Source organism: Cadophora gregata (assembly GCF_030347475.1).
Source record: "Cadophora gregata isolate MNR1 chromosome Unknown scaffold_12, whole genome shotgun sequence".
Taxonomy (NCBI): domain Eukaryota; kingdom Fungi; phylum Ascomycota; class Leotiomycetes; order Helotiales; family Ploettnerulaceae; genus Cadophora; species Cadophora gregata.
The window spans coordinates 1,378,025-1,400,206 of NW_026695935.1; the positions used below are offsets into that span (position 1 = coordinate 1,378,025).

General features: G+C 47.7%; 7 protein-coding genes across 7 annotated transcripts; 4 read left to right on the top strand and 3 right to left on the bottom strand.

Moving 5' to 3' along the window:
- Positions 1-1,227: 1,227 nt before the first annotated feature.
- On the bottom strand, positions 1,228-2,028 carry ONS95_003240 (uncharacterized protein; the record flags this gene model as incomplete). Its single annotated transcript, XM_058496541.1, has 1 exon — positions 1,228-2,028. The coding sequence occupies one exon, from the start codon at positions 2,026-2,028 to the stop codon at positions 1,228-1,230; it is 801 nt and encodes a 266-aa protein (XP_058353792.1).
- A 981-nt stretch (positions 2,029-3,009) lies between these two features.
- On the top strand, positions 3,010-6,576 carry ONS95_015023 (uncharacterized protein). The gene has a single exon (XM_058508706.1). It carries the CDS (start codon positions 3,302-3,304, stop codon positions 5,483-5,485), a length of 2,184 nt encoding a protein of 727 aa, XP_058353793.1. The 5' UTR covers positions 3,010-3,301; the 3' UTR covers positions 5,486-6,576.
- On the top strand, positions 6,577-8,784 carry ONS95_003241 (uncharacterized protein). Its single transcript, XM_058496542.1, has one exon. The coding sequence runs from the start codon at positions 6,579-6,581 to the stop codon at positions 8,745-8,747; it is 2,169 nt and encodes a 722-aa protein (XP_058353794.1). The 5' UTR covers positions 6,577-6,578; the 3' UTR covers positions 8,748-8,784.
- A 1,096-nt stretch (positions 8,785-9,880) lies between these two features.
- CRM1 (Karyopherin transporter) lies at positions 9,881-14,299 on the top strand. Its single transcript, XM_058496543.1, has 10 exons — positions 9,881-10,080; positions 10,152-10,181; positions 10,243-10,315; positions 10,372-10,443; positions 10,494-11,206; positions 11,254-12,496; positions 12,546-12,775; positions 12,886-13,033; positions 13,084-13,501; positions 13,552-14,299. Exons 1-10 carry the CDS (start codon positions 10,015-10,017, stop codon positions 13,793-13,795), a joined length of 3,237 nt encoding a protein of 1,078 aa, XP_058353795.1. The 5' UTR covers positions 9,881-10,014; the 3' UTR covers positions 13,796-14,299.
- Positions 14,300-14,342: 43 nt separating this feature from the next.
- ONS95_003243 (uncharacterized protein) lies at positions 14,343-17,066 on the top strand. Its single transcript, XM_058496544.1, has 4 exons — positions 14,343-15,479; positions 15,587-15,821; positions 15,872-16,096; positions 16,192-17,066. Exons 1-4 carry the CDS (start codon positions 15,223-15,225, stop codon positions 17,020-17,022), a joined length of 1,548 nt encoding a protein of 515 aa, XP_058353796.1. The 5' UTR covers positions 14,343-15,222; the 3' UTR covers positions 17,023-17,066.
- A 969-nt stretch (positions 17,067-18,035) lies between these two features.
- ONS95_003244 (uncharacterized protein) lies at positions 18,036-20,807 on the bottom strand. The gene is made up of 2 exons (XM_058496545.1): positions 20,202-20,807; positions 18,036-20,148 (listed from the first exon to the last, which is right to left on the bottom strand). Exons 1-2 carry the CDS (start codon positions 20,575-20,577, stop codon positions 18,368-18,370), a joined length of 2,157 nt encoding a protein of 718 aa, XP_058353797.1. The 5' UTR covers positions 20,578-20,807; the 3' UTR covers positions 18,036-18,367.
- Positions 20,808-20,956: 149 nt separating this feature from the next.
- On the bottom strand, positions 20,957-21,976 carry ONS95_003245 (uncharacterized protein). The gene is made up of 3 exons (XM_058496546.1): positions 21,610-21,976; positions 21,499-21,558; positions 20,957-21,447 (listed from the first exon to the last, which is right to left on the bottom strand). Exons 1-3 carry the CDS (start codon positions 21,827-21,829, stop codon positions 21,290-21,292), a joined length of 438 nt encoding a protein of 145 aa, XP_058353798.1. The 5' UTR covers positions 21,830-21,976; the 3' UTR covers positions 20,957-21,289.
- Positions 21,977-22,182: the final 206 nt, after the last annotated feature.

Consider the following 22,182-nt stretch of genomic DNA (forward strand, 5'->3'; position numbering starts at 1 on the left):
ACTTTCTGTAGACACTGTCTGTAAACAGGCCTTCCTAAGTTGTTTTCTATCTGTGAGTCAATTGATGGTTTGCATTGCTTTTAAGCTAGATTCTCTTGTTTTCAAGGTTTCCCTTAACTCAAGCAAACAGTCAGACTCTGTTTGTAATTCCTAACACTTCCCCTTGAATAACTCCTTATCTCCTTCATTCCTTCTCTTCCTCGCTGCTTCTCTCTCTGCTAAAGCAAAGTCTCCTTTAAGGTCTCTAGGTAAGATCTCCCTCTTCCCCCCTCCCCTTCTCCCGTCTCCTCCTCCTTTTCCACCATTTCATTTGTCTCTTTCCTCTCAACTCCCTTCTTTAAGTTATCTGAAGGTAAGTGTTGTAGTGTCTTGACTTTAGACCTTCGAATAAGAAGGTCTGTGTGTGCGCCTCACTGAAAATTCGAAATAAGAAATGCAGCCTTGTTCTAATAATCAATTTGTACTTTCTTAACAAAAATGCAGAAGAAAATATTTTGCGAGCTGTACTTCTGGTATATATGACCTACTCCATGAGAAACCATGCCATGCAAAAAAAAGCCAACTCTCTCCGTTGGCTGAAAGGATGCCATTCACGACCCTTCGCTGAACAAAATCGTTTGGTTTAGTTCTGGCTGCATGAATTGCTTTCGCAATGTATTTTACGTTCTTGTTGTTTACTGAGCACGATGCATTAGCTCCGGCATCGAGGAGAGAAGCACACGTATTTTATAAGCAGTACTTACAGCCACTTATTGAGACGCGCCCCGAGCTAAGCATATAGATATGTGACTCTTCTCGGAGTATGTCCACCTCGAAAGGTGTCAGGCCAGTGTAAGAAAACATGCCAGTCTACAAGTTGCATTTAGCATCAGTCAACTTTATTGCGCTTCTCCTGTTTCCTGACCCTATTCATTCAACCCAGGATCCATTTGAAAGGCTTACCTGACCAGTAATATGCTTCCATGAACCAGGCGTGCCTATGCAAACCAGCTCGTCATGCAGGGCACAGCGCATCCTCTTTATGCGACTACTCATTATTTTTAGATCTGCCAGCCAAGCTTCCTTTAGCTCTTTGTTGTACAGAACTGTCTTCACAACTGTGGAACCGTGTTTTGGCGCCATCGAGAACTCGCTCCGCAGCGGATGGCACATGTTCGCCATTGCGTTTTCCTTGATTATAACTGACGACTTTGCCAAGATGAGATGTAAGGCACCAGTCCGATGCCCTTAGATGCCGAAGCTCTTGGAGAATGACTGCGCTACAATCATCTCGAGACGTGGTTGCTGCTCATAAAAGTAGCGGATCGCCCAGGTATCTTGGACCGGGTCGCCGGTGGCGAAGCCTATGTAGGCGGCGTCGAAGAAGGGAAACAGCTGTTTGCGCTGGCAGAGACCTGCGATTGCCATCCATTGCTCCTTGGAGGGGTCCAAACCGGTCGGGTTATGTGCGCAGGCATGGAGGACGAGGACATCCTGCGGCTGAGCATGTGCTTCGAGGGTCTGCATCATGCCAGCAAAATCCAGCGAGAAGTCTAAATACTTGTAGTATGGATATACCCGAGGGTTCAGACCTACATATTCCCATATTGTATGATGATTTGCCCAGGTCGGGTCCGAAAGCCAGACATTCTGCGGCTGCAAATGGTCGACGAGAAACCTTGCCCCTATATGGTTTGCACCCGTGCCAGAAATTGTCTGTACCGATGCGATTCGTAAATCATCCACGCCAGGAGCCTGGGTACCAGCCTTTTTACTGGGAAAGAAGATAAGATCCTGGCTTGCCTGGAGAAATTGCTGGTCTCCAGCAATGGGGAGGTAGTCATGTCTGGTATGATCAGCTTCGTCGTGAAGTTTCTTTTCGACCTGACGAACTACATCTAGAGGCCAGGATAGGCCATCTTCGTTGCAGTAAATACCAGCCGCAAGGTTGACGCGTTCTGAGTGTGTGTCGGCATGAAACGCAGCGAGAAGGTCAAAAACCTCGTCAGTGACTGCCCTGGGCAGAGAGGAGAAGCGAGAGATGGCCATAGCAGATCGAAGTATAAGAGATCGAAGACAGAAACACAAAACATACTCAACTAGAACAGGTATCTACTTAGTATCATAGAGTCCAAGCACCACGTTTAACTTGCGAATCATGAGACAGCAACCTGCTGGCTAGATGGCTGAGCGGGCAAGTTCCCCAAATGACTCATCTGCCTTCAAACATGAAAATTATCTTTCTATTAGGGAATATCACTACTCCTGGTCAAGAGAGCTGCTTACGCTGAATATATAATCTAAGCTTACTAGGAAGTATGACTAACAGGAATTATAAACGTGTATCTCAATTATGCTCAAAGGGCAACGTCCCAGTAATACAAAACATCTTACAGCACTGGGAATGATTGATCCGCGGGCTGGTCGTGAAAAGTGAAGAGATTCATTAAGTAAATAGTACATATCGCCCTCGTCTATCAGTTGACTGTTGCACAATTTCGGCGTAGCCTCATTTCAGGGTGGTCTGGACCGTCCGCAGAATTTACCTTGACAACGCGATTACCTTAGAGGCGAAATGAGGCCAGAGCCCAGGATAGTACAGCGCTACCTCAAGTAGAAAGTTCCAAAGAGAGCAAAATACACGAGATTTAATGATGAATAAACTCCTATATCGAACATTTTCAAGCAATTAAGATTATAGTATAGTGTTTCTCGGCCTATTCGCTTAAGTTTGGTCGAGGTTGTTTTGTTTAAACAAGTAAATAAAATTGCTCCTGCTTAAAGCAACCTTTATCCCCCTACGTCGATCGATATGAGCGGCTCCATTTTCAGACCCAAGAACAAAGGGAGAACCTATGCTACACAGACAGTGCAGCGAGCTGTAGTTGGGGGAAGGGGTGCTGCGAGCCGAGCCGAGCCGTAATCGCTCGCAAAAGAGCCGAGCGGGGGAGAGCTTGGCGGGCCGCTGGGCTGTCAAGCCCCCGCAAAATTCGCGGATCATCGCAAAGCGGGATGACGCTAGGCGAGGGCGGATGACACGACCAACCTCGGACAGCAGCCTGTTGGATAGTAATCTTTGCATTACCTTAGTGCACATGGGCAACTGACTGTCCTGTGTTGGCGTGTGGACAGTCAGACCAGTTGGAAACCATGAGTAAGCCAGCAGCCAGCGACCTGTGCCATGAACACCACGCGAAGGTGGAAGAGGATCGCAAAATGAGAGGAGGACCAGACAGTGCTGGGCATCAGCAGTCGAGAGTTCGATTGAGCTGTTGTCTGTATTGCGATCATTACATTCTTCCAACGTAGCCGACCATCAAAAATGGAGTCAGGCATGAAATACCGAGAACGAACCTTGCGATTGGATCTGCAACGGCGTGTTTGCGAAGATGGGAACGGGGCCATCGCTGATGCTTGGATTTTTGATGTGGTCGAAAGTGGTCCGCAAAAGGGCCTCCATCTCGCAATTGCACTTGTGCCCCAGGAGCACCGTGCTGGTGAGGAAGAAGAAGCTCTCATCGTGGAGACGGCCCGCGAAGCCCTGAAAAAAGCGCTCGATAATTTGCCTCTGTCTGCAGCTTTTCCGGCGATAGACGACTGGCGGTGGCTTGTCCTTCCACGACTTCCATCTTCCAAAACTGGTGGTGTGGACAAACATCTACTGGGGCAGAGTCTGTATGAAAAGGAGACACAGCATGCCAATGGACATGCTTTTCCAGATGTCTCTGAGGATGAAGCCACACTTGCCATTGTCAGCCCACACCAGTATTGGAATGATCAGTTATGTGATGCGAAGCCACCCAGCTTTCCACGGCTCAAGCCAGGCAGCATGTTAAGGCGACGGACGTCAAACGGAATGCGCCGAGTCAAGAAGTCAAGTTCGTTTCCATTGCAACCGAATGGAAAAAGCGCTATGGACAGGAACACTCTTGTGCGTGCCGCATGGGCTATTGTGCTTGCGCGCTATAGTGAGAGCGATGATGTTTGTTTTGGAGCGCAAGTTTTTAGCATGGATAAAGTGGCAAGCCCAAACACTGCTACAATCGTTCCGATCCGCGTCCGCATCGATCAAAGATCAACAACTAAAAGCTTTCTGCAGAGCGTCCTAGCGCAAGCAGTTGAAATGATGCATTATGAGCAATTTGGTCTCCAGAACATATCAAAAGTTAATCGCGATGCCGAGGTTGTCTGCAACTTCTCCAGCGTGCTGATCGTTAGGCCCTTGGACCTTTCCGAGAAATTGGATAGACGTCCAGAGACGAATTTGGAGGATAAAACGGATGAGTACGAACTATCGTGCGATGAAGTCGACTACCCGCTGCTTCTACAGTGCATCTTTTTGGATGGCGCCATAGATCTATGTGCTTTATATGACCCTCGTGCTATCGCCGAACTTCAAATCGTGGCACTCTTCAATCACCTCGGCCAGGTGATTAAACAGCTCCAATACCCCAGCCGGAATGGCACCCTCGTTAGCGAGATATCCTTGGACGGTCCTTGGGATGTTCAACAGGCTCTCTTCTGGAATTGTAGAGAAACTCCCGAGATCGTCGATTCCTGTCTCCATGTCTTGATTGCGAAACAAGCTGAGGTCCAACCACATATACTCGCTATCGATGCATGGGATGGAAAGCTTACTTATTCTGAACTGGAATTTGCAGCAAATCGATTAGCTCACCACCTTACTGGCGCAGGTGTTGTGATCGAATCTCTTGTTCATGTTTGCTTTGAAAAGTCTATCTGGTACTATGTCGCTATCCTGGCAGTTAACAAGGCAGGTGGTGCTTGGGTGCCTTTAGACCCTTCACATCCAATTGAGCGCCAGCAGCAAGTTGTTCAGCAGACAGCGGCCAGGCTGGCTTTGGCTTCGCCAACAAATTCTAGAATGTGCGCAAGCCTTGGCTTAGTCGTGGTCACGATTGATGAGACGTTTGACAAAGCTCTAAGAGACGAGGTACCAGTCAACGTATCACTTCTGCCAAACCCTACCCTTTCTTCTCGTAATGCAGCTTTCGTGATTTTCACTTCTGGAAGTACTGGTACTCCCCAGGGTTTCGTGATAGAGCACCAGTCCCTTTGCACGAGTCAGAAGGCTGTGTGCAAAAGAATGAAAATGACATCAGATGTCAGGATGCTCCACTTCGCATCACACGTATTCGATGCTTCAATTTGCGAATCCCTTTTCCCCTTGATGCTCGGTGCTTGCGTTTGTGTGCCTTCTGATTATGATCGCATCAATGCGCTTCCTGGATTTATACGCGATAAAAACATCACGTGGGCTTCGCTTATTCCCTCCTTTCTTCGAACGCTGAAGCCTTACCAAGTCCCTGGCTTACAAGCACTAATCGTAGGCGGAGAAGCACTAAGCCGTGACTTACTCGAGGTCTGGTGCGGACGACTCAGGTTGATCAACGTGTGGGGACCAGCCGAGTGTTGCCCGATCAGCTCCGTGCACGAGTGGTCATTCGCAAAAGAGTCAACGTTGACTATTGGACGATCCAGCTGAAGCTGCCAGCTGAATCGTCAATCCTCAGGATCATTACCAAATTTCTCCAATAGGGTGTGTAGGCGAAGTGGTCATTCAAGGGCCAACCCTTCTTCGTGAGTATCTTGCCAACAACCAAAAAACCAAGGAAACTGTCATAACTTCACTGCCCGAATGGATGCCTCGACGAACTCAACCAGACTGGAGCCGATGCTACAAAAGCGGGGGCTTGGCCTTTTACAATCCAGCCGGGACGATGGAATTTGCTGGCCGGAAAGATACTCAGGTCAAAATTCGGGGCCTTCGTGTGGAGCTAGGAGAAATCGAGTATAACATCAAGCTAGCTATGGACGTCTAGCAGGTAGCTGTCGATGTTTACAGATCAGAAGTCGGAATAAGTTTGGTATCCTATTTATGCTTCAGTCAGGAATCTAAGATATCCTTTCAGGGACGGAGTAATGCGGATGCAGATATCTTCCTACCTCTAGACAACGCACTACGAAGCCAAATTGGGACCTTGGTTGAGCACTTGAAAACCAAGCTCCCTAGCTATATGGTACCAACAATTTTCATACCGTGTCGCTATATGCTCTTCATAACATCAACAAAGCTCGATCGTAATAGACTTCGACAGCTGACCACCACGCTGTTAAGCTCAGACGACATAGCAGAATACTCCTTGGTTGACTCAAATAAAACACGACCCGAAACGGATACAGAGAAAAGTCTTCAGAAAATCTGGGCCTCAGTCCTTGGCATAGATGCAAACTCCATCGGCCGAGATGATAGCTTCTTACAGATTGGTGGAGATTCGATTCATGCAATCCAACTTGTCTCCCTGGCTCGCCGACATAGCATCGGGCTTACTGTGGCTTCAATTCTTAAAGATCCCCGTTTGTCTCGCGTAGCAACCAGTGCCATAGTGGTCGACGCGAGTGCTCAAATGCCATTGGCATCTTTCAGTCTAGTCTCGAATGATCAGATCAGCGATTTGATCAAACAAGCTCGTGAGCAATGCAATTTATCAAGTACCCAGATTATCGAAGATGCTTTCCCTTGCACACCCTTACAAGAAGGCCTCATGACGCTGGCCATTTCGAGACCGGGGTCCTACATGGCTAGATTTGCTTTGTACCCACCACATGGCTTAGGGCTATCGGAGTTTTTATCGGCTTTGGAAGCTACTGTCCAAAGGTGTCCCATCTTGCGGACTCGGATCATCCTAACCGCGAATGGAACTTCTCAGGTAGTGCTGAACGATAAAATCAGATGGCTATCAGCACAGGAACGCCCGCTCACCGAAATTGTCAGATTGGTTCCGCCTGCCGTAGCCTATGGAACACCACTCTCGTTTTTCACGCTGGCTGAGGATGAAGACCGCGGCGCATGTGTAGTCTGGAATATTCACCACACCCTTTACGATGGCTTTGCTTTTCGTCAGATGGTTCGAGTGATTCAGAACGCTTGCGGAATCTCAGGAAATATCGCCAACCCCATTCCTCTGAGCAACTATGTCAAGTTTGTACAGTCCTGCGACCCGGCCGAGACTAGGAGTTACTGGGAATCCCAGCTTGAGGGAGCCCAAGCCACCATCTTCCCGCCAAAATCCATTACATCTTCTGATCTACAGTCTGGTGATTATCTGACCCATCTCTTCCACATTCCAGATCATCAAGCTACCGATATCACTATATGCACCCTTCTGCGAAGTGCTTGGGCACTTGTTGTCTCGAGACATGTTGAGAGCACTGACGTAGTGCTTGCATGCACTATCTCTGGACGGAGCGCTCCTGTTTCTGATATACAAAATATCGCGGGACCAACGATCGCGACGGTCCCAGTGCGAGTCCAAATAAAGCACGAGGACACAGTCAGCGAGTTTTTGGCGATGGTGCGGCAGCAGTCAAACGACATGATACGATATGAACATACTGGTCTCCAGAACATTAGAAGGTTGCAAGAAACAGCTCGGGAAGCCTGCACTTTCAGGAGCCAGCTCATTATTCAACCGGGCGAGATATTTCGCGCCGCAAATACTCCCGACTTAGGCTATGATTTCGTTAAAGATCTATCAGACGTCAGCCAGCAGTTCGATGCCTATCCACTGGTATTCCAATGCGTTCTAGGAAGCAACGGGATGGTTGAGGTCCATGCTCTTTATGATGGCCAAATCGTTGCTCCTCGACAGATGCAAGCAATCTGTGACCAGTTCGAACATGTTGTTTTGCAGCTGGTAACTGAGCCAAAGAGGCGAGTTTCGGAAATCGACCTATGTGGCCCACGAGATATAGAGCAGATCATGGAATGGAACTCCCAGAAGCCCTCTCGACTTGTGTATTCCTGCGTCCATGATCTCATCAGTGACCAGGCACGACTCCTAGGTGAGAAAGTGGCCATTCAAGCTTGGGATGGTCAGTTTACCTACAGCGAACTAGATAAACTATCCACTCGATTGGCGGTTTACTTGGCTACTCTTGGCGTATATCCTGAAAATATGGTTGCGATGTGCCTCGAGAAATCCCGGTGGGCTGTTATTGCTATGCTAGGCATTATGAAGGCCGGTGGAGTCTTCGTTCCTCTGGATCCGACACACCCAGAAAGCCGCCGTCGAGCTTTGATAGAGACCGTGAACGCAAAACTTATCATACTCTCACCAGAGACAGCTCCGCTTTTCTCAGAATTGGAATTACCTGTGGTTACCGTCACGGAACAATTCGCTTTAGCACTTCCAGATGCAATGCCACCCAGGAGTAACAGTCCAAGTAATGCGGCTTATATCGCATTCTCTTCAGGATCAACGGGAACCCCAAAAGGCATTGTGGTAGAGCAGGCCGCGCTTTGCTCTAGCATTATCGGTCACGGTGGAGCCTACGGACTGGGTCCTGCATCTCGAATGCTTCAATTTTCCACCTTCACCTTTGACGGAAGCTTGAGTGAGATCCTTACGCCCCTTGTATTTGGCGGTACAGTGTGCATGCCGTCAGACACACAACGCTTACAGGATACCGCCAAATTTATCAGAGACGCCCAAGTGAATGTAGCCATATTGACGCCTTCTTTTGCTAATACATTGAGTCCCGATGACGTGCCCAGCCTTAATACGCTTATTCTTAGCGGTGAAGTGCTGGTTAAAGACCAAGTACCCTACGGGTTTTTTTTTTACAGACACTGTCTGTATTTCCTACAGATATTATCTGTAAACAGGCCTTTTAGACGGATTTTCTGTCTGTATTTTAGTCAATTATCTGTATTTTTCTCAGCTGGATTTTCTGATTCTAATTGATTTTTGGAGATGTAGAGTAAGAATATAGATATTACCTGTTATTTTTTAGGAAATATAGTTATTATCTGTATTTTAAGAGTTTTCTGACTAATAAAGTTAATTTCTCCCCTCTTATTTCCTCCCCCCCTTTTCCTTCTCTCCCCTTATCCTTCTCTCCCCTTTTCCTACTCTCTCTCTCTCCCTCTAAAGTCTCCCTCCAAGGTAGGTCTCTCTCTAAGGTAAGTCTCCTTTTAAGGTAGGTCTCCTTCCCTCCCTCCTAAGGTAGGTCTCTCTCCCTCCCTCCTAAAGTAAGTCTCCCTCCCTCTCTTTTAAAGTAGGTCTCTTTTCCGAGTGTTCCGGAGGTAGGTAGTAAAAGGTCTATATTTAACTTTGTATTAAAACATGAAAGGTCCGAGTTACCTAAGCTTATACCTTTAATACACGTTAAATTGTCTGTGCTTTTTAATGCGTCTATTACAGATATTATCTGCACTTTTTTGATAAAATTGTAGTAGACATTATCTGCATTTTATCTGCATTTTACTGCATTTTACTGCATTTCACTACTACTAGGAATACAGATAAAATACAAACAATTTACAGACGTTGTCTGTATGAAAAACCCCGTAGGGCTTACTCGCTTTCTTGTAAAAAGAGAGGATGATTGAGATACTCTGAAGATTCGCAAAGCTAAGGCACCATCGCTGCGGTTCCTATCGCTAAGAATGAAGGAAAAACTTGAAAGCGTATTTACAGATTAAATGACTGTTGATCGCGATGCAAGAGCTGAAAGTCCAGTTCGGCTCGATGCCAAAAACAAAATAGACCTCATGAGAATAAATTGGATACTGAGTGAAATTGAGTTCGATGAGGTTATCGTAGTGACGCGAGCCAATGAACTTTACTTACTAGCTAGATAGTCAAAGCATGCAGAAGATAGCACAATGAATTGGTGAATGTGTTGTTGAACATCAAAGGATGTGGTTGATCACTTGAAGCTTCTACTAGGCAGCTTGGTGAGATTCACTTTCGGCGTTTTTCAGCCCGATCATGTGACTGCCTGTTGGTTGGCGGCTCTTCCAAGCTAAGCCTTAGCGTGGAGGGGTGGAAGAGAAGGCTGGGAACAACGCCTTCAGCGAGATCAACTTCAACAACTTCTCCAACAAAGCAATACTACCCACGAGACGACCTTTCGCACCAGCACGGGCTGTACACAAGCATACGAAAAGGCAAATCCCATCTATCGCCGCAGAAGGAAGGTCACCTATTCTGAAGTCAAGCCGCAAGTATGGCTCCTACTATCGACGAGCTCGACGCGACGGTCCGGGCTTTTTACGAAGGCCGTGGAGAATCGGTCAGTATATTCAAAAACAACGGATCTAGAGCTGAGTTTTGGTTGCATTTACTGACGCGTCAGGATTACAGCAAAAAGCTGCGCAAGCTGCACTGAACCAGGTATGCCCCGCCTTTGTGTTGACAACCCGCCCATATGTATACTGCTAACACATGACAACAGTTCAAGGAAGACCCCGATGCATGGCTATTAGTCGACAAAATCTTGCAAGATGCTACATATCCTCAAACTAAATGTCAGTGCCCTCTATACCTAGATGCGCTTCTCGGGTGTAGCTGACAAATAATCTAGACTTGGGTTTGCAAGTACTCGACAACGTTATTCTCACCAGATGGAAGGTCTTACCAAAAGAGCAGTGTCAAGGCGAGTCGCATATGTCACACTGGGCTACTTGTTATGCTGACTTTCTCCAGGAATCCGCAACTTTGTGGTGAATTTTATCATTCAGTCCTCTAGCTCCGAAGAATCTCTGAAGACACAGCGAACTCTTCTCAACAAACTCAATCTCGTCCTCGTTTCCATCCTCAAACAAGAATGGCCTCACAACTGGCCCACATTCATCAACGAAATCATATCTGCGTGCCATACAAGTTTGTCGATATGCGAGAACAATATGGCTATTCTGCGGCTGCTATCAGAGGAAGTCTTCGACTTCTCGGCGGACCAGATGACATCGGCGAAGACCAAGAATTTGAAGACCGTGATGTGCGCAGAATTCTCCTCCATTTTCCAGCTATGCAACGAAGTCTTGAACAGCGCCACCCAGACAAGTCTAATCAAGGCTACACTTGAAACCCTCCTCCGATTCTTCAACTGGATTCCACTTGGATACATCTTCGAGACCCCGATTATCGATACCTTACGGACGAGATTCCTTGAGATGCCCGAGTTTCGGAATGTCACATTGAAGTGCTTGACAGAGATTGGTGGACTTCAGACAGGGCAAAACAACGCCTATGACGAGAAGCTGGTCCAGATGTTCACCGAAGTTTTGACAACCATCTCCAAGATCATTCCATTGTCTCTGGACCTGAAAACTACGTACAATTCTAGCAACTCAAAGGACCAGGAATTCATCCAAAATCTTGCCCTGTTCCTGACCAACTTCTTCAGTGTCCATCTCAATGTATGTGCTCCCATACTTACATCTGAAAATTACTAACACTTCAATAGCTGATCGAGAATCTCCCAAATCGCGACTTCCTTACCCACGCTCACTTCTATCTTATCCGAATCTCACAAATCGAGGACCGAGAGATCTTCAAGATCTGCCTGGAATACTGGACGAAGCTTGTTCAGGAGCTCTACGATGAGATGCAGTCGCTTCCACTTACCGATGTAAACCCACTGGTCAATATGGGCGTCGGTGGGCTGACGAATCCTGGTGCACCAAACCCTAGTCTTTTGGCCAACTACCCGCTTCGGAAACACAAGTACAACGAAGTTCTCTCAAATCTAAGAGTGGTGATGATTGAAAAGATGGTCAGACCCGAGGAAGTGCTGATTGTTGAGAACGAGGAAGGAGAAATCGTGAGAGAATTTGTGAAGGAAAGTGATACCATTCAACTCTACAAGACCACTAGAGAGTGTCTTGTTTACCTCACCCATTTGGACGTTGTCGACACAGAGAATATCATGACTGATAAGCTCGCTCGACAAGTCGACGGTACGGAATGGTCATGGGCCAACTGCAATACTTTATGCTGGGCTATTGGGTCCATCTCGCTCGCCATGAACGAAGAGACCGAGAAGCGATTCCTCGTTACTGTCATCAAAGACCTTCTTGGCCTTACCGAGATGAAGCGAGGCAAGGACAACAAGGCAGTTGTGGCCAGTAATATAATGTACATCGTTGGCCAGTATCCCCGATTTCTCAAGGCACACTGGAAGTTCTTGAAGACAGTTGTGAACAAATTGTTCGAGTTCATGCACGAGTCTCACGAGGGCGTGCAGGATATGGCATGCGATACCTTTATCAAGATTGCGAGACAGTGCAAGCGTCATTTTGTTGCTTTGCAGCCTGGAGAAAGTGAACCATTTATTGAGGAAATTGTTCGCACAATGCGCAAGATCACTTGCGATCTCTCGCCTCAACAAGTTCACACATTCTACGAGGCTTGTGGATATATGATTGCTGCACAACCACAAAAGAATGCTCAGGAGAGACTAATTTCTGAGCTCATGTCATATCCTAATGCCGCTTGGGATGCTATCATCAGTCAAGCCACCGCCAATCCATCGATTCTGCAAGATGCAGATACGATTAAAGTAATTGGTAATGTTATGAAGACGAATGTTTCGGCCTGCATGTCTATTGGAAGCTATTTCTATCCTCAGATCGGAAGAATCTATCTTGATATGCTTTCCATGTACCGAGCTACGAGTGGAATGATCTCCGAGGCAGTTGCACGAGATGGTGAGCCTCTGCGTTCCGTTATTTACAAGCGCGTACTAACATGTCGCAGGTGAAATTGCGACGAAGATGCCGCGAGTACGAGGATTGCGAACGATCAAGAAAGAGATCTTGAAGCTTATCGAGACTTATGTTGAGAAGGCCGATGACCTTGAGATGGTGCGAACGAACATCGTACCAGCTCTCCTCGATGCCGTTCTCGTTGATTACAACCGAAATGTCCCCAACGCCCGTGACGCTGAAGTACTCAAGGTCATGTCCGTCATTATCACCAAGCTTTCTGTACGTTGGACCCCCCACCGCTCAAGATTCTCAGTAGTGCATCCCTTCCCTTCACGATGTTTACCCTTCATTTCTAAACCAATTTATGAAGAATATACTGACTTTCCAAGGCCCTCATGGAGGATCAAGTACCGAATATCATGGAGAATGTCTTCGAGTGCACTTTAGAGATGATCAATAAGGACTTTTCGGAATTCCCCGAGCACAGGGTCGAGTTTTTCACTCTCCTTCGTGCCATCAATCTACACTGCTTCCCTGGTATGTGGACCCATATCAGTCATCGTTTATACCTACTAACTCTATGAAAGCTCTTCTCAAGCTTGACAATAGACAATTCAAATTTGTTATCGACTCTTGCATGTGGGCCAGCAAGCACGACAACCGCGAAGTCGAATATGCTGGTCTCAACATGTGCCTCGAATTGATAACCAACATCGCCGAGACCGATTCTGGAACCTCAAATGCGTTCTTCCAGCAATTCTTCGTACCGATTCTGCAAGATGTGTTCTTTGTTCTCACTGACACGGATCACAAAGCGGGATTCAAGTCACAGTCGATGTTGCTCTCTCGCATGTTCTACTTTGTCCACCCAGCTGATGGCACACCACCTAAGATTCAAGGACCGATTTACCAACCCGACCAGGCCCCTGCTGGAACATCCAACAAGGAGTTCTTGGGTGGCTTTGTCGCCAACTTGCTCCAGGGTGCTTTCCCCAATCTCCAAGCGTACGTTTACAATCCTTCATCAGAAAAGAAAGCCAACTGACATTACGCAGAGTCCAAATTAAAGCATTCGTTGAAGGCTTGTTCACACTCAACAATGCATACGATAGATTCAAACTCAATCTCCGTGATTTCTTGATTCAATTGAAGGAATTCGCAGGAGACAACACTGAGCTCTTCGCCGACGAGAAGGAGCAATCGGAGAGGGATGCTAAGGCGGCTGAGCGTGAGCGCCTGTCGAAGGTCGGCGGCCTGCTCAAGCCTGCTGAGCTTGCCGAAGATGACGATGAGTTGTGACTGGAAGAAGAGCTGAGGCTGGATTACGCACAGGTTGAGGTGGCAACACAGAGTTCCAGGTCTACCGAAACTCGTATCTATCGCCCCAAAGCAATCAACGAACTGGATGGTTGGGCTATGTACGATCTTTGACTCTGGCCCCACCTGTTTGCCAGCAATCGCTGCCTCGCTCTCTGGATAACTGGTTTTCGATTTTCATCTCTGCTCCCTCTAAATATACCATGCTCAGGGTTTTCATGCCCAAGCGGAGTACGGCTGCGGGAAACCTGGGGATTCTGTGTGTCTAAAAAGCGGCTTTCTATCAGATTCGATTCTCTTTCGTCGCGAGGCGACGGCTATGCATTTTGCGAGAGACTTATGATACCTCTCCCTTTTGGAGGAACGCGTATGGATGAGCATAAGGATGATATACGGGTGGGCTTATGAGACACGAAATGGTGGAAACTGTTCTTTGTAGAACCGGTAGGAATTGAGGCAGAAAACAATCAAGATATGAAATGAACGTGATAGAATACATGATTGTGATTCGTTTCGAGAAGGCAACTCTCTCCAGTTGCATATTCCTTTTCTTTTCGATGGAACGAGCGTCAGTCATTAGTATGGTCGCTTCCTACCTGTAAACAGAACTGTGGAATTGCCCCGGGCACTGTGGAGTCTGGAGACTTTCCAACAGTGCTCTGTGCTCCACAGAACATGCCAAGCCACTGCGCGCTGATCCTCGTAGCCTCACAGCACAACGATGCTGATTGACGAATGGCCGTCGAATTATGAACAACGTGCTCTTCAGAGAACAACTGATATTCTTCGGTGTTGCCGCCAGGTTCGATACCATCGATTTAATAGCGTCAGGCAGGCATCACAAGCAGCTACTCGATTGACGTTAGCCTTGCAGCTGGAAGCTCAGGGATTCTCATTCCTCCGCGTCACGATTTGGATCATGTCAACATACAATGAACGCCGAGAAGTGCTCTCGGGTGCGCAAGAAAGCCATGCAAAAGCCAGGATTTTGAAGTAAAATTTACTACAAAAGCGGCAAAACTCGATGTGTCTATTCGTTCAAAAGGCTGACTTTCAAAGGTGCATTCTCATTTGACTCCCAGGCCGGTCGAAACTGTCAACTCAGCAGATTCAGCACCCTTCTGGAAGCACGCCAGACGGGATGCTGCATATGTGCCTCTTTCCCGTCAGGGATAGCTTTCAGGGACCATGTGTGGATGATTGGCTTGCAAAGGAAGCTGTCCCACGAAGCAAGATTATCCTTCTTAACCCCGCGCCAATCTGCACATCAAAGATAGCTTCCCTACCCATTCCATCCCGTCGTCATCCAAGCCAAGTGGGCATACCATAAATAAAGTCATGTCTCTCCCCGCTGGACTCAACTGTTCATCAAAGGCCCCGAGTCGCGCCTCGCCTTCAAACTCTTCAGAATGTTTTTCCTCCGGGCTGGTTTTGCTGCCGGCCTCGCTTCAACTGCTCTGGCCATTGTCAACCAGACAAACTGCAATGGGAGAACGTATATTTATGAGGAGCTTGCTGGATATGGCACTGTCCCTAGTAATGCTCGGGATGAGTTTGGAGATACTTTGAACTTTGGTTCTGCTCTTGCTCTTGATAGGTCTCAATGGAAGAAGCTCTCCAATGGAAGTTACACTGGAGTTCTGTGGGGTCTTCCTGACAGAGGATGGTCAGTAATCTGTTCCGTGAGAAGGCTCCGAAAATTTGAAAAGCTTCTCCAAATTGGAATTTCATGTTCCCAAAAAGAACATTGGCTGATAGATGTGTCAATTTCAGGAACACTCAAGGAACGTTGAACTTCCAACCTAGAGTACACAAGTTCGATATCTTGTTTACCCCAAACCCAAAAGCTACCGTAGAGAATCCATCCGCCAAAAATCTCTTCTTCACATATAAGGAAACAATTCGTTTCTATGGTCCGGATGGAACTCCATGTACAGGGCTAGATGGAGATGCTACTGGACATCTGAGTTACCCTGGGTTTCCTGATCTCCCAGTTGCAACCTACACGGTGAGCATCTAAAGCGAGAAACCATTGGTCCGCCGTGCTGACTTTTCCAGGGAGATGGATTTGGTGGCCCAGGTCCAGGAGGCAAACGCATTCCAGTCGACTCTGAAGGCATCGTTCTGAATGACGATGGAAGCTTTTGGATCAGCGAAGAGTACGGGCCATATGTGTATCGATTCGACGCTTCTGGTCGGATGGTTACTGCGATTCGACCTCCAAATGCCATCATTCCGATGAGAAATGGAACGGAGTCTTTCTCTGCTGATTCTCCTGCCTTCGTGAGTGACGTGCAGCCTCCAAGCTTCTCTCATAACTCCTGATCGGTCGGGAGCTCCAAGTACACGTTTAAACGTATTGCTAACACCATGAACAGTACGAGGGAGATAACCCCGAGGAAATAATTCCTTCTGATGGACCCACCGGGCGTAATAACAACCACGGATTCGAAGGCCTCACGGTATCCGGAGATGGCAAGAACCTCTACGTTCTCCTTCAAGCAGCGACAAACCAAGAAGGAGGAGTCGCATCTCAAACAGAACGCTACACGCGACTCCTCAAATACGACATTACTGTCCCTTCAAAGCCTCGCTACGCCAGGGAATTCGTTGTTCCGCTACCGTTATACGTGGACCCAACTGCAAAGCCATCTAAGAACCCAAAAGTTGCAGCTCAATCGGAGTTGTTCCACATTCAGAATGGACAATTCTTCATCCTCGCCCGGGACGGTGGATTTGGTCATGGACAAGATGTGTCTCTTTCAAACTACCGCCAGATTGATATCTTTGACATCAACTCTGCAACAGATATCAAGGGCAACACTTATGACTGCACCAACTGTTCCGTTGCGTCCGAAAAGGGTATTTTGAAGCCTGGGATTACGCCTGCTACGTACTGCCCCTTCATCGACATGAACCTGAACTCGCAGCTCAACCGCTTCGGTGCTCACAACGGAGGAGAACAGGATGCGGATCTTCTGAACGAGAAGTGGGAGAGCATTGGCATTGTGCCTGTGGATGGGCTGATTGGAGATGATGATGAGTGGTTTGTTTTTAGTCTCAGTGACAACGACTTTATCACACAGGATGGATATATGAATGGTGGTGCGTTCCAGTATGCAGACGAGAGTGGATTCAATCTGGAGAACCAGGCTCTGGTGTTTAAGATCAAGCTGCCTAATCATTCAAGGCCTTTCAATCGTGATTGATGTTACAATAGATAGCTAGGACACATTAGACTACTCGTGGTACGAAATATATACTTAAGTGTTAATTGTGTAATATACTTTGAATGTGATAGTTAAAGCTAGATAGTACTGCCTAGAATCAAACGGGCTATTTAGAATAGGAAAAAAACTAGAAGCTGTCGGGCTTTCTGAGGGGGTGGAGGATACTTACATTTTTCTATATTTGTTTTTGACTATTTTCTTTCTGTATAGATTAGAGTTCTTCTGCTCTCTTGGAGAATTGTCTTGTTTTTTCCTCTGTTTTCTTTCTATTTTTTTTCTCCCTTTTTTTCTCTCTTCTTTCTCTTTCTGTTCAAATCGGACTTGGGATTTTGTCTTTTTTTCTGAGTCGTATTCACAATGGTGAGAGCTCGTATTTAATTCTTCTTGCCTTCTCATATATCTACATGCTGTACGCAGTCCATAGAGTTATGTGGCTGGCGTTATGTTTTCTCTCGCTAAGCGCCTTTGGGTGATGTGAGGGCATTCCGAGACCCAGTCAATCACAGTAGTTGGGATGAGGCGAAAGCGAGCCCCGATGTCGCGGAGGTGAGTGACTCAGCTGGGACTGGGTGGGTTTGGGATTCTCATGTGGAGGAATATTGCTTCTATATCTCATAATCTTAAATGCAGGTCGAAGCTAAAGAATAAGGATTCAGACCGCTTTGTTTACTTTCCATTCCTAAGCCCGAAGATGGCCAAGAATACCAATTCAGTGAAGCCCTCATACATTTCAGGAAGGCATCCACTAGTGCCAAAGTATCTCTACAAAGCTTGGGTTGTCCGTAACGAAAATTAGTAGTTTGCGTCCTTGTGCTGCTACGGCCGAGGCAAGCATCAAGACTTGACGGAGTACTTCACAAAGCAGGATGAGAGCAACCTAGCAGTTCAGCTCCTGGCACGCTGGAGAGGCAGAATGCCACCCACTTATCGAGAGCCATTCGAATGGGCTCCGAAGTCACATCGTGCGGGCGTCCAAAAGGAATCCTTGTAGGTTTTAATTCTGTTTGGTTCGATGGCTACCACTACCTGAGAGTAATCAACTGCTTTTCGCACCACTGAAAATACTAAACTCCATCTCGATCTCAATCTCGGTAATCCTTCGCCGTTGCATAAAGTAACACCCGAAGCCCCAAACACCTACGAAATTTCCGAAACGAAATTTCCGCGAACCTCCTCCCTGTGAGAGAGCAAAAGGGTATGAAAAATGAGCAACTCCTAACGCTACGCTCGAAGCCAGTCGTACAAAAGAAACCCAGGATCTTGACCTGGAAACAACAATCAATCAAGAAACACCAAGAAATGTCAAATCAGTCTCAATACCTGCTCAGTTATGGCTCAGTCCCATCTGTCCACCTGGGCCATATCCTGCATTCATGCCTCTGTCACCCTCTGCCATCTTCTTTGCCATTTGTCTCTCCGCCCACTCTCGGCTTGCTTGCCTGCCCCTCTCAGCAGCCTCTTCCCTTGCACGTTTGGCAGCAGCCTCTCTGTCTCTCTTCTCTTTGTCCATCTCCTCCGTAAGTCGAGCATCACGGTTGTAAATCTCCTTGGCGCGCTTTCGAAGGTCTGAATCGGTAACGGATACGGCTCGCTGAACAGGGCGAGGAGCAGCAGCGACGCCGGACATGTTTGGCGATGGCTTACGGACAGGCGGAATGAAGGCGCCCTTTGCACGAGGAGCTGACATATTTGCGAGGTTGAGCGCTGCCATAGATGGACGGTGGGCACCCACGTTGGAGCCTCTCTTTGAGACAGATAATTTACCATCTTCAAAACTGTCGATACCAACTTTGCTCTGTCTTGCTCGGCTGGCAACTGTTTCTCGTGGAACCATGTTTGGAGCAACGCTATTACGAACTGGCCTGGCTTTGAACTCTCGGCGCTTACGTTCTTCCTCCTCCTGAGCTTTCAGGCGTGCTTCATGCGCTGCTTTCTTTCTCCGGGACAGCTCTTCTCCAGGAAGCTCAAAGGTTGGTTTAGTAGGTGGTTTATTTGATTTGATCTTGGGACCGGAAACTGCACGAAGAGCCGTGTGAAAGCTCTCCTCGCTAGATTGTCGCTGGGCAAGTCGTGCTTCCCTCTGCTCCTTCAGCTTCGCCGCCACCGCTTCTCCTGGAAGTTCAAAGGTTGAGCGTGTTGGCGGCTTGGTTGATTTTATCGTCTCCTTTGGCGGAAGAAGGCTGATGGGGCGCTTGACCGTCGCCTTCGCAGTGGCCTGGACCTTTGCCTGGTCGGTTGCCGATCTTGGATTGCTGGTCGCGGGTTTGAAGTTCATTGATGCCGCCTTCTTGAGCGTCGGGGTTTGCTTCGGTGCTGATTTGACCCGTACAGTAGCATATCCAGTTTTAGAGGGCTGTGTCTTCACCGGTGCCTGCTTTTCGATGACTTTAACACTTGCTTGTTTTCCCATCTTGTGGCCCTCGAGGAAACCATAAGGCATTCGCGCCTTCTGTCTAGACTTCTCTGGTGACACCATTCTTTCCGCCAGTGTTGCCTGGTTCAGAGCCTCTAGAGCCTCTTCGAGTTGGTCAAGAGCTTCAACAGAATCTTCGATTCGTGAAACGGGTTTTGCTGGCGATCGACAAGTAATCTGTTGCACAAAGGAGTCATCGCCTGCCTCATCGTTTTGCACTGCTTCCTCCACCGTGCCGTACATTATTTCCACCTCTTCAAGTGTCTTGGCTGGTGATCCGGCTGGAGTGTGACTGCTTTTGCTCTTTTGTGCCGTCGATTCCCTAATTGTATCGGCATTTGCAGTCGAATCGAAACCTGTGCCATCAGTGGCATCGTTATTAATCCCGTGGTGAGATCTTGACCAAACTTCCTTCGCTAAAGATACAATTGCATTAGTTTTGTATCCATAAGATAGATCCCGACTAGATGCAGAACACTTCCTTGTCCGATTCAAACCTGTACCGCCAAAGAGGGTAATGAAATCGATATCCCGAAGCTTCTGCGAAACGACGGAACAGTCGCGGGAGCCAACCAAATCTGATAAATTGTACGAATACTGACCTGCTTGTGCCTTCGCGGATTGGTGTCGAGTGTTTCGCGTGGCTGGCTGAGGAGCCATAATCTGAGGATTTTCGGAAGAAGGCGCGATTTCTAGATTCAGATCAGACTGAAATCATCAAGATGTTGAATTGATGCTTCCATACCTTTGCAACTTGGGAGCAATGGGGTGTCTGTCTGTAGGACAGGGCTAACCAGAGCCAAATCTCCCGATCCCTGCTCTTCTACCAGCGTAGCCTCCGAATCATTCTGCTTGTCCTTTCTCTTGTTGCCCCTGGTGCTTCTCTTAAGCTTCTTTCCCGCCCCTAATGCGCTCTTGTATGCGGCCTTGAGACCCTTGACTTCTGCCGCCGCTGCATCATCATCCATCGTCGTCGTAATTGTATTTGTTGCCATGAGGATGTCTGCTTCCAGAAGCGCTCCGGGTTGCTTCGCAGGCGTGATTGGCAATGGGGTTTGCGATGCAAGAGCAGTGTCGTCTTCTGCAATGACAAATTTACGAGATCTGGTCACTCGAGCCATGTTGGACGACGGAGAATGCAACGATCGATGGCTTGGAATTTGGTTGCCGCACCCTGGTCTCGGGTTTCGCTTTGGGACGCGATGTGCAAGGTTGTTATGAGGTGGAGGAAAGTGTGATATGCGACGAGCCACGTAGAGATGTATGAGGTGCGATGTGATGCAGATGCAGATGCGATTGACAATCGGAATAGTCAGTGCACTTATCGATTGTAAGAGTGCGAGGGATAGACCTTGCGCGAGGTTTCTTATTGAGCTTTCCTTATGATGTGAAACATTTGTTTAGGCTGATCACCATGGCAACTGTCATGCGCGAAGTACCGGTATTTAGCCGAGTGAGACTGCAACAGTATGGGCGACTCGCGACGCGTGAGTTTCGTGACGGAAGAGACGAATGCTTCGCTGGGGGCCTTTCAAGGTGTCCGTCCGAGACTGATCAGGACGTGAATTATGTGCAGAGTGGGATAAAGGGTACGAGATCAGGTTGCAATTACAAATACGTTGCGATCATAATCCTAATGGCCAGCAGCTACTCGGGGGTATAAAACGCGGTTCTTCACAGCCGCTTCACAGACCAAACTCCAGGACAGAAGTCCTCCATAGTGCCATAGATGTCCAGGACTGTTCCGAATCCTTTATGTGATACCTTTTATCCCTCGCTCATGATCCTGCCATTATCCCATAGATAATCATTATTCGTTGCGCTCCGTAAACGTCACTCCCCGTTCCCACCCGAACTGGCCTGTTGAAGCATAGGGGCATGCTCTGTAGGTATTCGCACGAGAGTCTGAGGCAAAGGGCTTTCGGCATCAGCTTTCTTTTGGGATTCCTCTGCCTCTGTATCTTCAGATTCCTTTGGCTTTGGAAGTTTCACTACCATCACAGTTAGTGGGGAGGTTCAACTAGTTGGGGACGGAGACTTGCTTGATGCCATACTGATTGCACGAAGGACATTGTGCCAGTTACCTAATACCGTAGCAACAGCTGAGACGAATCAATAAGCTTCCCTTACCAGACTTTGCGGGTATACAGTACCTTCTGTGCCATCAGATAGCGTAGACAACTTCTCTTCCAGCATTTGCATTTGACCAGCCAAGCCAGCACTGAGATCCCGCAATTGCTTCAGGTTCTCTAGCTCTGCCTTCTTTTCATTTATTCGGGCAAGGAGAATGGGCGATTGGCCCGTCGAGGCAGAGTTGCCAGATGTGGAAGCTTGTCGCAAATGCGAAGGGAGGGGCCGGGTGGAGTAGGACATGTTCCCTTTACGTCTCGTGCAAGTAGGATATAGATTATGGTGCTTTATTATCGTGATTTCTTCCACTTCCAGGTAATGGAGCGTTAGGCTTCGTGCTTTGAGAATATGGTGGTTCAGTAGTTGTAAGGTTACTGTTACCTGCAGTGCGCCTCTCCTCCAGGAACCTCGGGCGCCAAGGCCATCCCACTTTACATGCATGGATCCCTAGCTCGTGGCCGCATTACACTAACCGCTTCAAGCATCAATGTCAACAAGGAAATTGCGACCCGGAAATCTTTGTTGTCAACACTCGTCACAACGAAAACAAATTCGATTTTGCTGCGATTTGCTGTCCTTTTCTCAAGTGGCTCACA

What these genes read in the sequence shown, in the direction of transcription:
- ONS95_015023 (XM_058508706.1), top strand. Translation starts at nt 3,302, where the DNA reads ATGGAGTCAGGCATGAAATACCGAGAACGAACCTTGCGATTGGATCTG.
- ONS95_003241 (XM_058496542.1), top strand. Translation starts at nt 6,579, where the DNA reads ATGGCTAGATTTGCTTTGTACCCACCACATGGCTTAGGGCTATCGGAG.
- CRM1 (XM_058496543.1), top strand. Translation starts at nt 10,015, where the DNA reads ATGGCTCCTACTATCGACGAGCTCGACGCGACGGTCCGGGCTTTTTAC. An exon ending in CGCAAGCTGCACTGAACCAG is followed by an intron (nt 10,182 to 10,242) that starts GTATGCCCCGCC and finishes ACATGACAACAG; the next exon opens with TTCAAGGAAGACCCCGATGC. An exon ending in TACATATCCTCAAACTAAAT is followed by an intron (nt 10,316 to 10,371) that starts GTCAGTGCCCTC and finishes CAAATAATCTAG; the next exon opens with ACTTGGGTTTGCAAGTACTC.
- ONS95_003243 (XM_058496544.1), top strand. Translation starts at nt 15,223, where the DNA reads ATGTTTTTCCTCCGGGCTGGTTTTGCTGCCGGCCTCGCTTCAACTGCT. An exon ending in TCCCAGTTGCAACCTACACG is followed by an intron (nt 15,822 to 15,871) that starts GTGAGCATCTAA and finishes TGACTTTTCCAG; the next exon opens with GGAGATGGATTTGGTGGCCC. An exon ending in CTGCTGATTCTCCTGCCTTC is followed by an intron (nt 16,097 to 16,191) that starts GTGAGTGACGTG and finishes CACCATGAACAG; the next exon opens with TACGAGGGAGATAACCCCGA.
- ONS95_003244 (XM_058496545.1), bottom strand. Translation starts at nt 20,577, where the DNA reads ATGGCTCGAGTGACCAGATCTCGTAAATTTGTCATTGCAGAAGACGAC. An exon ending in ATTGCTCCCAAGTTGCAAAG is followed by an intron (nt 20,149 to 20,201) that starts GTATGGAAGCAT and finishes ATCTGAATCTAG; the next exon opens with AAATCGCGCCTTCTTCCGAA.
- ONS95_003245 (XM_058496546.1), bottom strand. Translation starts at nt 21,829, where the DNA reads ATGTCCTACTCCACCCGGCCCCTCCCTTCGCATTTGCGACAAGCTTCC. An exon ending in GCTATCTGATGGCACAGAAG is followed by an intron (nt 21,559 to 21,609) that starts GTACTGTATACC and finishes GATTCGTCTCAG; the next exon opens with CTGTTGCTACGGTATTAGGT. An exon ending in TGCAATCAGTATGGCATCAA is followed by an intron (nt 21,448 to 21,498) that starts GCAAGTCTCCGT and finishes CTGTGATGGTAG; the next exon opens with TGAAACTTCCAAAGCCAAAG.